The sequence below is a fragment of the Mobula birostris genome, chromosome X (genome assembly GCF_030028105.1).
Source record: "Mobula birostris isolate sMobBir1 chromosome X, sMobBir1.hap1, whole genome shotgun sequence".
NCBI classification, from domain to species: Eukaryota; Metazoa; Chordata; class Chondrichthyes; order Myliobatiformes; family Myliobatidae; genus Mobula; species Mobula birostris.
Window position 1 is genome coordinate 52,032,082 of NC_092402.1, and position 13,331 is coordinate 52,045,412.

At 46.7% G+C, this 13,331-nt stretch overlaps 1 protein-coding gene across 1 annotated transcript in view; it reads left to right on the forward strand.

Annotated features, from left to right (window-relative positions):
* LOC140191511 (low-density lipoprotein receptor-related protein 1-like) overlaps positions 1–13,331 on the forward strand; it is a 293,778-nt gene that overhangs the window by 157,714 nt on the left and 122,733 nt on the right. The window contains exons 28-32 of the mRNA XM_072248962.1: positions 473–717; positions 5,547–5,678; positions 6,246–6,473; positions 8,803–8,977; positions 12,296–12,390. Of these exons, the coding sequence (XP_072105063.1) occupies positions 473–717; positions 5,547–5,678; positions 6,246–6,473; positions 8,803–8,977; positions 12,296–12,390 (875 nt within the window). The remainder of the gene's footprint in view (positions 1–472; positions 718–5,546; positions 5,679–6,245; positions 6,474–8,802; positions 8,978–12,295; positions 12,391–13,331) is intronic.

Here is a 13,331-nt window from a genome sequence, read left to right on the forward strand (position 1 = left end):
TCCCTCCCCCTCCCTTTCTCTCTCTTCCTCCTTCCTCCCACGCTCACCTCCCCACCCCAACCCCCAAGCTCTGGAACTTCCTCACTACACCTCTCTGTCCGCTTTTCTTTCTCTTACACAAACAAGAGAAAATCTGCAGATACTGGAAATCTGAGCAATGCATACAAAATGCTGGAGGAACTCAGCAGATCAGGCAGCATCTAGCAAAGAGTACAGTCGACGTTTCAGGCTCAATATGTCGACTGTACTCTTTTCCTAGATGCTGCCTGGCCTGCTGAGTTCCTCCAGCATTCTGTGTGTGTTGCTTTCTTCTTCTCTTTCTCTTTCACCCTCTCTCTTGCTTTCTCACTCTCCCCTTCTCCTCCTCCAGTTAGCATGTGCAAAACCATTGAACTTGTGTTTTAATGCTTCAATTATGTGTTGGGAAGTGTTGCTGAAAAAAAAGACGTTCAATTTCTCCCTTCTCCCACAGGTCCGACGCGATCTACTCAGCCCTCTATGATGGGAGTAGGCTGATCGAGGTTCTGCGGGGCCATGAGTACCTCTCCCACCCATTTGCCGTCACCCTGTATGGGGGAGAGGTTTATTGGACAGACTGGCGAACTAACACCCTGGCCAAGGCCAACAAGTGGACTGGCCACAATGTGACAGTCGTGCAGCGGACAAACACTCAGCCCTTCGATCTCCAGGTTTACCACCCGTCCAGGCAGCCCCAGGGTAAGTTCCCCCCACCCCACCAGCATTCCCCACCTCCAATGACCCACTACAGTATCAGGCAACACACACAAAATGGTGGAGAAATTCAACCAATCAGGCAGCACCTATAGAAGGGAATAAACAGTTGACATTTTGGGCCGAGACACTTCAGGACTGAAAAAGAAGAGGTCAGAAGCCAGAATTAGGTGGAGAGAGGAGGTGGAGTACAAGCTGACAGGTGATAGTTGAGATAGCGGACCAGAGTGAGGGGGAAGGTGGGTGATAAAGTGAGAGGCTGGGAGGTAACTCGTGGAAAAGGTAAAAGGCTGAAGAAGAAGGAATCTGAAAGGAGAGGAGGGTGAACCTTGGGAGAAAGGGAAGGAGGAGGGGAACCAGAGGGAGGTAAGGAGAGGGAATTGGGTGAGAAGGTAACCAGATTGAGGAATGGAAAAAGGGAGAAGGACAGAGGGAGCAGAGGTTTATTGTCACTGGCATAGGAGAGCCCATACTGTGCTGTACTGTTGTATGAAACAAGTACCTTTAAATGTTGTTAACGTACCTGCTTTAAACGCTTCATCTCACAACTCGTTCCATATACTCATCACCCTCTGTGTGGAATAAGTTGCCCCCAGGTGCCTAAATCTATATCTGTCTAGAAACTCCATCTAGATGTTTGCTCCCTTTCTCTGGGAAAACAGGACTGTTTACAATCAATGTTTTTTGTTGACATTGAGAGAAAGGTTATTGTCATGACACTCTTGTCAGTGAACTCTCTGTCTCCTTACTATGTTATTTGGAATACAACCTGTTACGGTCTTATCATCTGCAAACTTGATGGAGTTAGAGCAAAACCTGGTCACACAGTCATGAGTGTACAGGGAGTTTAAGAGGGGGCTGATGACACAACCGTGTAAAGAACCAGGGCTTTGAATAATCGTGGCGGAGGTGTTGCTCTCTCTTCTTACTCATTGTGGTCTGTTGGTCAGAAAGTGGAGCCATTCAGTTGTAGAGGAACTTCCATTTCACAGGTGGTCTTTTGGTGGCCAACCTTAACTCACAATATGACACTCAGTGGGAAACAGGGTGTTCCTTCATCACCCTGTCCACCTGTGACACCACTTTTGGGAAACCGTGTACCTGTACCATGCACAAAAAGTGCTGGGGAGCTCAGCATGTCAGACAGCTCCTCCTCTCTTCTTAACTTTTTATTCTGGCTTGTGACGTCTTCTTTTTCAGTCCTGGTGAAAGGTCTCAGCCCAAAGCATGACTATTTATTTCCCTCCATAGACGAAGCCTGACCTCCTGAGATCCTCCTGCATTTTGTATGTGTTGCTCAAAATTTACGGCATCTGCAGAATCTCTTGTGTCATCATGTATCTGTACTTGTGGGTCTCTGTTCTACAACACTCCCCAGGATCCATCGTTACCAAGTCATAGAGGAACCAAGAGACCTAGGAGCACAAGCACACAATTCATTGAAAGCAGCCATGCAGGTGGGGTAATGAAGAAGGCATTTAGCACTCTGTTCTTAAGTCAGGGCATCAAATTTAGAAGTAGGGAGTCTATAACCAGATGGCACAGAGGAAAACAATAAAAGGGGAGAGATTTAAAAGAAATCTAAGAGGTAACAAAGTGGACAGTGAGTACCTGGAATGAACTGCCAGAAAAAATGGTTGAGGCAGGTACATTTGCCACTTTTAAGAGGCATTTGGATAGGTACATTAGTGGTCACCAACCTTTTTAAGCCCAAGATCCCCTACCTCGACCTTAGTGAAAGGCAAGATCTACCTACTAAATCGTTTAGAGAAAAAACAGCTCAGATTGTAATGCCAATTTGAGGCTTTTTATTTGGGCTAATTGTATTTGAATTACACAAAATACTTTTGTCAAACTTTCAAATGAATTCAAACAGGGAAACACTAACTAGCATATCTTTCTTTAAGAATATTACAATACTTCACACCTTTAATTCTAAGTTTCATTATTTAATTTTATTTCAACACGAAAAATAAATGAATAAAAATTGACTGTTGCACTCAGTGTGATGACTGGGGCTGAATACTTATTGCTAGTTCCCTGAAGTTTGGCTCATAACTACAGACAGCCAGTCTGAGACAGTCTGTGAGGTTTCTGTCAGTAAGTCAGCTCCTGTACTTAGATTTAATAATTTTTCATCTGTGAAAATGCAATTTCACAGAGATAAGTTGACCCGAACTAGGCACTGATTTTTAGTGGTATAAAACCAACGCGCACACTGCGCGTTGCTGGGGCCCCATCAGTAGTAATTGCCACCAGTTTATGAATGAGGTTGACATTTTTTTAAACTCATTGTAAGTATCCTCACCTCTCGTTCTCTCCTTTAATTGCAAAAGAGTGAGGAAGTCCTTTGTTGTAAAATCCTGGAAAGCCATTCTGACAACTACAACAAGCTGAGCTGTTTACATTACAACCAGGGATTTGTGGAATTGGAGTGAAAGATATCCATGTCCTCTGATGGTGACTCTACCCTCCTTGTCACTGTTGCAGGGCCAAGCGGTATATTATGTATTGCGGTTGTGATGTCGTTTTTGTTTTTAAAGTCATTATAAACAGTCTCTGCAGTAATGGCCATTGCTTCCTTGAATAAATCGCCATCTGTAAAAGGCTCCTTGTGTTTAGCCAAAAGGTGACTTAACACGAAATGATGCTTCAATAGCAGCCTTATTTTGAGCAGCATGTTTTGTGAAAAACGATTGCTGGGCCCGATTTCAGCTCAACTTTCCAGGCACGAATTGTGCTCTTTGGGGGTGGGGGGGGGTAGGTGTCTTTAAATTTCTGGTGGTTGGTGTTGCGGTGCCGCTCCAGATTCCCCCTTTTAGTCAGTGCTTGTGTTTGGTGGCACAACATACATATACACTTGTCTTTCACCAAGGTATATAGAAATTCCTCTTCCCATTCTGGATGGAATTTGTATGTTTTCGCCTTCTTTCGTGGAGCCTCCGCCATGTTATCAGGATATCACGAGCGAGTGCCATATATTGATGTTTGTGACAGTCTGTACTCTTATCCAGTGGTCCCCAACCTCCGGGCCGCGAAGAATGCAGTGGTACAGTGGTGGCCGGAACGCACCCAGCACATCTTTAAGAAAAAAAAACACGAAATAACCAAGCTAATTAATTAGGTGCCGCAACGCAATCGGCAATCGCCTCTGATCTGGGCCGACATTTACGTGCCGGGTGGCACCTAATTAATTAGCTTGTTTATTTTGGTTTTTTTCTTAAAGATGTGCTGGGTGCGTTCCGACTACCACTGTACCTCTGCATTCTTCGTGGCCCGGTGGTTGGGGACCACTGTGTATCTAATCTAATTGGTCACTTTGATGCAGCACAAGCTACGCTGAAAACGCAGTTCATGGCTGGGGTGCTACACACATGCACACTGGGCAGAAAGAACGGAACTAAACCCCCGCAACCCGGAAACAATCTCTCTTTACAAACAGCTTTGTAGCAAAAGTATTGCTATATTACCATTATCCTAATTAGTATTACTTATTTTTATAATGCTCACATTAAGAACAGTATTTGTGTATTTATTTTTGATTTTTTTCGGGATCGACTGGGAAAGTCTCAAAGATCGACCGGTTGGCAACCCGTAAGGTACATGAAGGGGAAGGGTTTGAGGGTTATGGGCTGAACTTAGGCAATTGGGACTAGCAGGCAGGATGCTGTGCTTCATGGACCATTTGGCTTGAAGGGTGTATTTCTGTGCTTTATGCTTCCGTCTCTGTGAATGTAGAGTCACACAGTGCCAAGCCAGGCCCTTTGCCTCAACTGGTCCATGCTGACCAATTTGCTGATGTGTGGTTCCTCTAAACATTTCCTATCTGTGTAGTTCTCCAAAAAATCCCTTAAATGTTGTTAATGTACCTGTCTCAACCATTTGCCCTGACAGCTTGTTCCTTATACTGACCACTCTCTGGGTGAAAAATTTGCCCTTCAGGTTCCAATTAAATCTTTCCCCTTAAACCTGTGCCCTCTAGTTCTTGATTTCCCCAACCCTTAGGCAGAAAAGACCTTGTACATTCACTCTATCTATGCCCCTCATGAGTTTATACACCTCTATAAGGCCAAACCTCCATCTCATATGCTCTGAGGAATAAAGTCCCAATCTGTGTCTATAAATTGAAGCTGCACCCTAACAATTGATAAGTAAGCGCCTCCATCACAGAATCAGCATGAAACAGGCCCTTCAGCCCAGTTGGTGCATGCTGACCAAGATTCCCATCTAAGCCAGTCTCATTTGCCCATGTTTGTCCCATATCCTCTAAACTTTTCTATCCATGTACCTGTCCAAGTGTATTTTAAATGTTGTTAATGTCCCTGCCTCAACCATTTCCTCTGGCAGCTCGTTCCATATATTGACCACCCTCTAGGTGACAAGTTGTCCTCCAGGTTCCTATTAAATCTCTTCCCTGTGTTCTCTAGTTCTTGATTCACCAACCCTATGTACATTCACCCTATCTGCCCCCTCATTACTTTATACACCTCTAGGGTCACCTCACAGTCTCCTGTGCTCCATTGAATAATGTCCCAGCCTGGCCAACCTCTCCCTCTAACTCCAGCCCTCCAGTCCTGGAAACATTCTGAATCTCTGCCCACTTTCCAGCTCAATGATGTCTTTCATATAGCAGGGTGACCAAAATTGAACCCAATATTCCAAGTATGGCCTCCCCAATGTCTTGTACAACTCGAACATGACCTCCCAACTTGTATACTCAGTGCTCTGAAAGATAAAGTCCAAAGAACTAAATGTCCTCTTCACCTGTCTGTCTAACTGTGATGAGCATTTATCTTCTGGCACTTGTGTTGCAGCTCCAAACCCATGTGCAGCCAATGGAGGAAAGGGACCCTGCTCGCACCTCTGTCTCATCAACTATAATGCAACACCCTCGTGTGCCTGTCCACACCTGATGAAGCTGGCAGAGGATAAGAAGACCTGTTTTGGTTAGTACCTTTGGCCTGGTCTGGCTTTGTAAATAGCCAGTTCAGGCCGTAATCATCCCCAGTCTGTAACATGGAGGCAGGAGGAAGTCACAAAGACAGAGACGGGTTTAGGGGAAGGAGAAGGCATGGAGATGGAGGTTGTGTTGGGGCTGGAACGGATCAAAGAGATGGAGTGGTTTAGGGTAGGGATGGGGGTCACGGAATCAGGGAAGGCCATAGGGAAGGGAGGGGGTTCACAGGGACGGCAGGGGTGTAGGTGGGAGGGCATCATGGAAATGGGGCGAGGTTAAGGGGTGGAGTGGGTTACAGAGGTGGAGAGGGGTGTAGGAGCCGGAGCAGATTACAGAGATAGAGGGGTCATGGAAACAGGGAGGAGTGTAGTGAGGGAGGGCGTCACAGAGATGGGGGAAGGGTTAAGGTGTGGAGTGAGTTACAGAGACAGGGAGGCATGTAGGTGTCAGTGGGAAATATGGAAATAGGGAGGGGTGTAAAGTCTGGAGGTGTTACAGAGACAGGTGTTCTCTCACCTGCAGAAAACTGACTTTCTCCTCCTCCCCCTGCCTGCAGAGTTTAAGAAGTTCCTGCTGTACGCCCGTCAGATGGAGATCCGTGGTGTGGACATCGAGAACCCCTACTACAACTTCATCATCTCTTTCACTGTGCCAGACATTGATAATGTCACCGTGGTAGACTACGACGCAGCGGAGAACCGCATCTACTGGTCTGATGTCCGCACGCAGACCATCAAACGTGCCTTCATCAATGGCACTGGCGTTGAAACTATCATCTCTGCAGGTGGGGGCTGCCTCTGGGTTCCACCTCATTACCCCTTTCACAGTGCTTCCTCCTACCTCTGCCTCCCTCTGCATTATCTCCTCCACTTGCCCACTTCGCGACCCCTCTCTCCTCATTACCCCTCCCACAGTTCTCCCACCTCACCACTTGGGTGATTGAAAAATAAAGGACTATGTTACAAGGAAGGGTTAGAATCTAACCGTTAGATTGATCTTGGATTAGAATAAATGGTCAACACAACTTCGTGGCCCAAAGTGCTGTAATGTTCTACATTTACACCACTTCCTCCTCAATAACATGCTAGTTTCACATACTGTTCATACAGATCAGATCATTACACAGTGCATTGAGGAAGAACAAAGTAAAACATTTTTTTTTCCTTGAGACATTGTAAGTGTTGTTTACTTCGATGTACTCTTGTTAATTTTGGATAATAGTAAAGAGATTTGAAAAGGACAGTAAAGTGCAAGGTAATAATGAGGTAGATTGTGAGGTCAATAGTTCATGTTATTGTACAAGAGGTCCGTTAAGGAGTTTGGTAACAGTGGGATAGAAGCTGTCTTTGGGTCTAGTGGTACATGTTTTCAGGCTTTTGTATCCTCTGCCCAATGGGACGGGGGTGAGGAAAGAATATCTAATGTGGGTGGGGTCTTTGATGATGCTGGCTGTTTTACTGAGGCAGTGGGAAGTGTAGACAGAGTCCGTGGAGGGGAGTCTGGTTTCTATGATATGCTGAACTGTGTCCACAACTCTCTGTGGTTTCTTGTGGTCATGGGCAGAGCAGTTGACCATACCAAACCGTTTACATCTAGCTAATATGTATTCTGTGGTATGTTGGCTTTAGTCAGGGGATTGAGTTCAAGATCCATGAGGTAATGTTGCAACTCTGTAAAACCCTGGTTACACCACAATTAGAATATTGCATTCAGTCACCTCATTATAGGAAAGATGTAGAAGCTTTAGAGAGGGTGCAGAGAAGGTTTATCAGGAATCTGTCTGGATTAAGAGAGCATGTTTTATGAGATTAGGTTGAGTGAATTAGGGCTTTTCTCTTTGGAGTGAAGGAGGACGAGAGGTGACCTGATCGAGGTAGACAGGATGATAAGAGGCAGAGATGGAATGGACCGTCAGTGTCTTTTTCCCAGGGTGGAAATGGCTAATACCAGAGGACATCTGTTTAAGGGAATGGAAAAAAGTTCAAGGGAGATGTCACGGGTAGTTTTTTTAGATAGTGATGGGTGTGTGGAACACACTGCTGGGTTTGGTGATAGAGGCTGATACAATGGGGGCATTTAAAAGACACTTAGATAGGCGTATTAATGAAAGAAAAGTGGAGTGTTATGGGTTAGGAGGGAAGGGTTAGATTGACAGTGAAGCAGGTTTATTTAAGTCGGCAAAAATTGTGGGCCGAAGGGCCTGTACTGTGCTTTATTGTACAGTGTTCTGTGAACTTGATGTCATAGCGCACGGGTCACCAAAAGCAGCAGGCAGCATTTAGGAAGACAATTGTCACATTGGTCCTTAATGCAAAGGGGTTGGAGTTTGAGAAGGCGGGAGGTTTGTGTTCCATTAATACAGGTTGTTGGTGATGCCACACTTGGAATATTGTGCACACTTCTGGTAGCATTGAAGGCAGTCCACAGGAGATTCATCAGGATAATTCTTGAATGAAAGAGGTATTCCATCAGGGTGGGCTGGATTGTTTGTGTCTGTATTCTTTTGGAGCGTAGAAGAATGAGGGAGATCTTCATTCAGAACTGTCTGACCCTGAGGGAAGGTGAGAGGGAGATGTGGAGATATCTCCCCCAGTGGGACAGTCTGAAACAAGTGGCTGGTCATTTAACGCAGAGATGTGTAGCTGCAACTTCTCTCACAGAGGGGAATGTCTGGAATTCTCTGCCCCTTGAGGAGGGTAAAGGCTGAATAGTTGATTGTACTTAAGGTGGGTAGATATTGGAAAGATTAGGAAAGGGTGGATTGAGAGCTGAGAGGAACTTGGACAGAGAAGGAGGTGAGACCTGAGGTAGATCAGCTAGGATCATATTGAGAGGTGGGACAGGATAGTAGGTCTGACTGGCTTTTTCCTGTTCCTTTGTTTCTTTTTGGTGTTAATTTCCCAGTTTTGCAGCAGCTAATCTCTCTTCCCCCACCTCCCCCTCTTTCTTCACCCCTCATCCCACCTCACCACCCCTACACCTCTCTTCCTCTCTATCCTCTCTCTCTGTCTCCCTCCCTTTCTGCCCCTCCCCTTCCTGCTCCCTCTCCCACTGACCCCTCTACACTCCCCCCTCCCTTTCTTCCTGTTCCACTCTCTGCCTTGCCCCACCAGACCTGCCCAATGCTCACGGCCTTGCCATCGACTGGGTGTCCAGGAACCTTTTCTGGACTAGCTACGGAGTGAACAAGAAGCAGATCAATGTGGCCCGGCTGGACGGCAGCTTCAAGAACGCGGTGATCCAGGGACTCGACAAACCCCACTGCCTCGTCCTGCACCCCCTGCTTGGGTAAGACAGCCTCCCCTCCGCCTCCTTCCCTTGCTCTTCCCATCCTCCCTTATCCTTTCCACATCCTCCTTTATCCTTCCCCCATCCACTCTCTCCCATTCCTTTCAGCCCCACTGCACACCACCCCTCCTCACTCTCCATTCCATTCCCCTTTCCCCACTCCCCCATTACCTTCCCTCTTCCCTCCTCCCCCTTTCCTTTTCCCCTTCTATCCCTCCCCTCCCCTGTTGGTGGAGTTGAACAGGATGCAAGAGCCTTAACTGGAGCGCAAAGATCTGGAAAATGGACATCAAGGTGGGAAATTCAGTATATTACTGCAGGAACTGAGAAATAGGCATTATTGTCTCCTTGGCATCGGTCTGGAGTTCTGAGATGCAGTGGGATCTGACCTGTCCCAGTAGGTGACTCACAAAGGACTAGTGTGCATGTGGAACTGGAATCAAGAAAGCAGAGTGTTACCAGTTCTCGTGAGGGGGATTGAACTCAGAAGTGGGGAAGTTGTCCAAAAGTTGTGCGTGGTGTTGGAGAGACCACGTCTGGAGAGGTGTGGACAGTGTTGGTCTTCTCATTGAGGGGAAAGACAAGTTAATACATTGGGAACAGTTTGGAGAAGGTTTACCAGACCTACCCATAAAACCATAAGACATAAGAGCAGAATTAGGTTATTCAGCCCATTAATTCTGCTTTGCCATTTGATTATAGCTGATTTATTTTCACTCTCAACCCCATTCTCCTGTCTTCTCCCTGTAACCTTTGATGTGGGCTAATCTCTCTTCTATTCAAGAACCTATCAACCTCGGTTTTAAATATACCCAATGACTTATCTTCCACAGCTGTCTGTGGCAATGAATTCTATGGATTCACCATCCTCTGGCTAAAGAAATTGCTTCTTATCTCTGTTCTAAAGGGATGTCCTTCCATTCTGAGACCGCGCCCTCTGGTCCTTGACTCCCCCACTATAGGAAACATCCTCCACATCTCTCTAGGCCTTCCAATATTTGGTAGGTTTCAATGAGATCTCCATTCATTGTTCAAAACTATGTGTGAGTACAGCCGCAGATCCATCAAACACTCCTGATATGTTAATCCTTTCATTTCTGGGATCATTCCTGTAAACCTCTTCTGGACCCTCTCCAATGTCAGAACATACTTTCTTAGACAATGTGATGGAGAGAATAGCATAGACTGTAACAGTCTCCTCATAGGCAAAAGGACAGCTTCTTCTTGCAGAATGTGGTGTGTATTTGGACTGAGCTACCAGAAATAGTAGTTGAGTCAGGCTTGATAGCAATGTTTAAAAACCACCTAGAGAAGTACCTAGAGAGGTGTAGAGGGCTGTGATTCAAGTATGGCAGATGAGAGGTGGGCAATACAGTTGGCATGAGCGTTGTACATCAGATGCTATGTGCCTGTGAAGCTGCTGCAGTCAAGTTCTACACTGGGTAGAAAAGTTGCAATGAAGCTGGAAAGAATGTAGTGGAGATTTATGAGGATGTTGCCGGGACTCAAGTGAATGAGTCATGGAGGGAATTTGGGCAGGTTGGGACTTTTCTCACTGGAGTGTAGTAGGTAGTATTAGAGAGGTGTGTAAAATCATGAGGGGCACAGATGAGGTAAAGGTATGTCTAGATATTTTTTCAAAGAAATGGAGGGTGACCTTACAGTAGTGTATACGATCATGAGGTGAATACATAGTCTTCTTCCCAGGGAGGGCACAGGTTTAAGGTAAAGGGGGAAAGAGATTTAATAGGAACCCGAGGGGGAATGTTTTCACTCAGAGGGTGGTCCATATATGGAAGTAGTTAAGGCAAGTACATTAACACCATTTGAACGATATGGGTCAAACATGGGCAAATAAGACTAATTCAGATAGGAATCCTAGTCAGCGGGGACCATTTGGGTTCAAGGACCTGTTTCTATGCTGCGTGACCCCAAGGCTGTTAGTTCTCCACACACCTAGGTACAAGTCCAACAATCCTTAAAGGTGGCAGCTTAGATAGAGAGTGTGGTGAGGAAGGGATGCCCTTTGGTATTAGACATTTCTACGCTGGGGGAAAAATATATTGGCTGTCTACCTCTGCCTCTCATATTGTTAGAAACTTCTATCAGGTCTCCCCTCACCCTCCGTCGCTCTCGAAGAAGCAACCAAGTTTGTCCAACCGCTCCCCAAACAGTTCTGGTCAGACTATGGTACTATTTGCATTTCTGGTTGCCACACCACAGGGAGGGTGTGATAGCAAGGGGAGTGTGCAGAGGAGATTCACCAAGACGTTGGCTGGGATGGAATGCATCAGTTACGAGCAGAGGCTGGGTCTGTTCCCCCGGAGCTGAGGAGTTTATGTGGGAACATGACGGAAGTCCATTAACATAACAGTTGTACAAGATGCCAGTGAGGCCACACTTAAGGCTGATTTTATACTTGTGCATACTAGCTTACGCCATAGTCTATGCAAGTGGGCTACGCTGTTGTGAGCATTTATACTTATGCGTTGGAGTGTCTGCGTCTCTCTGCAATTCACCGCCAAAACGCTAGTTGGTGGTGGGGTTTCTATGCCACTGTGTTGAGTTTCTTTGTGTTGAAACTCAACATGAAGAAACTCAAACTTCAAACAATGGCGACTGAACCTGAAGGAGGGTGAATTTTCTGTGCTTGTCCGGCCACTGAGAGGCATGGACGAGGAAATGCATTTCAAATATTTTCGGATGTCGGCAGGTAGATTTGACGATTTGGTTCATCGTCCCCAAACATTTATTTTGCACTAGCGTACGCACAATATACTCAGAGACTGGCAATCACAATTCGAGTTTTAGCTTCAGGTGGAAGCCAACAGGCTGTAGCAGCTAGCTGCAAACTGGCGTCAAGCACGGGGTCCTCCATAATTTCGGAGGTCTGTAAAGCTTTATGGAAAGCATTGCAGCCAGAGTTCCTTCCCTGCCCTTCAGTCACCCAATGGGAAGCTATTGCAGCGTAGGAGGAAATGCGATACTACCAAGCGGACCAATCACAGTTGTTCGGTGTGAGTTGCTGCGACGCTTAGTTACATTTTGGGAGAGGTGCGCATTAGGCTACGGCGTACATTTGACACACAAGTATAAATCAGCCTTAAGTGTACTGTGTAGGGTTTTGGTCACTGTTGTATGAAAGAAATGGTTAAACTGGAAAAAGGACAGAAAAGATTTACGAGGATGTTGCCAGGATTTGAGGGTCTGAGTTTGGAGCTTTTGTGAGAAATTTCTCACTTCGACATGTTGCTGAGGTTTGGGAAGGGTTTGTATCCCAGTTAACCCTTGACCTGTCTCTGCTCCCCCACCCCCCAGTAAACTCTTTTGGACAGACGGAGACACCATCAACGCAGCCCACATGGATGGCACCAACAGAACGACTCTGCTAACCAATCAGAAGAGACCAGTGGGTGAGCTTTCTGTGGGGTTTGGACTCATTCTGTCTGGCTGAGAGCCCAGCGTCCCTTCTCCCTTCTGTCAGCTGTGGTGTGGTACCGAAAGCTCAGGCCCCAGCACCACTTTTATCTCCCACAGCCTCTTCCCATATTCTCCCACGTCCCTCTCTCCCTCCACTCTACCCCCTCTTCTGCTTCTTCCCCCTCCTCTTCCCACTTCTCACTTCCCTCTCTATCTCTGTTCCTTTCTCTATGCCTCTTTCACCTACACTTGCTTGCTTTCTATGTTTTTATCTCTCCATCTCCCTTCTCCCCCCACTTTTGCCCCACTCTTCTTCCACTTCCCACCCCCATATCCCCCCACTGTCCCTCTTACCCCTACTCGCCTCCCCCTCTCTTTTCCTTCCCCTCTCTCTCTCTCTCCCCCCCTCCCTCCCCACCTCTCTCCCTCGCTTTTGCTTTCACTCTCAGCTGGGCACTTAGCTTGAGCAATCACATCACCATGTTCCCCTCACCACATCTGATTCACTCTCCCAGTTTCCGGAAATCCCCTCCTTCCATCTCCTAGGCATATGGAGTGTGTAGACCCAATGATGGAGGTCTCCATCTCTGACCATACGGGAATGAGTGGGCCCCTGTCTCCATCATATTCGCCAAGGTCGAACCCCTCCCTGTCAAGGAAGTGGGTATCACTGGGCCGATGTGCCTGTGGTCCATCCCCAGACCCAGCAGGATGCTCAGGGGATGTTCATGTTGGAGGTAGGGTCCTGAGAGAGCACTGCTGGTGGGGTGAGGGGAAGATGAGGAGGTTGCGGAGAGAAAGAGGAAAGGGAGAGTGGAAGGGGTGAAAGAAAGAGACGGGGAGGAAGGGACATAGAGGGAGGAGAATGCTTGATGGAGATAGAGGGATTGAGGGGAAGAGAGAGGAGGAGGCTGAAGGAGGAGAGGGAGAGAAG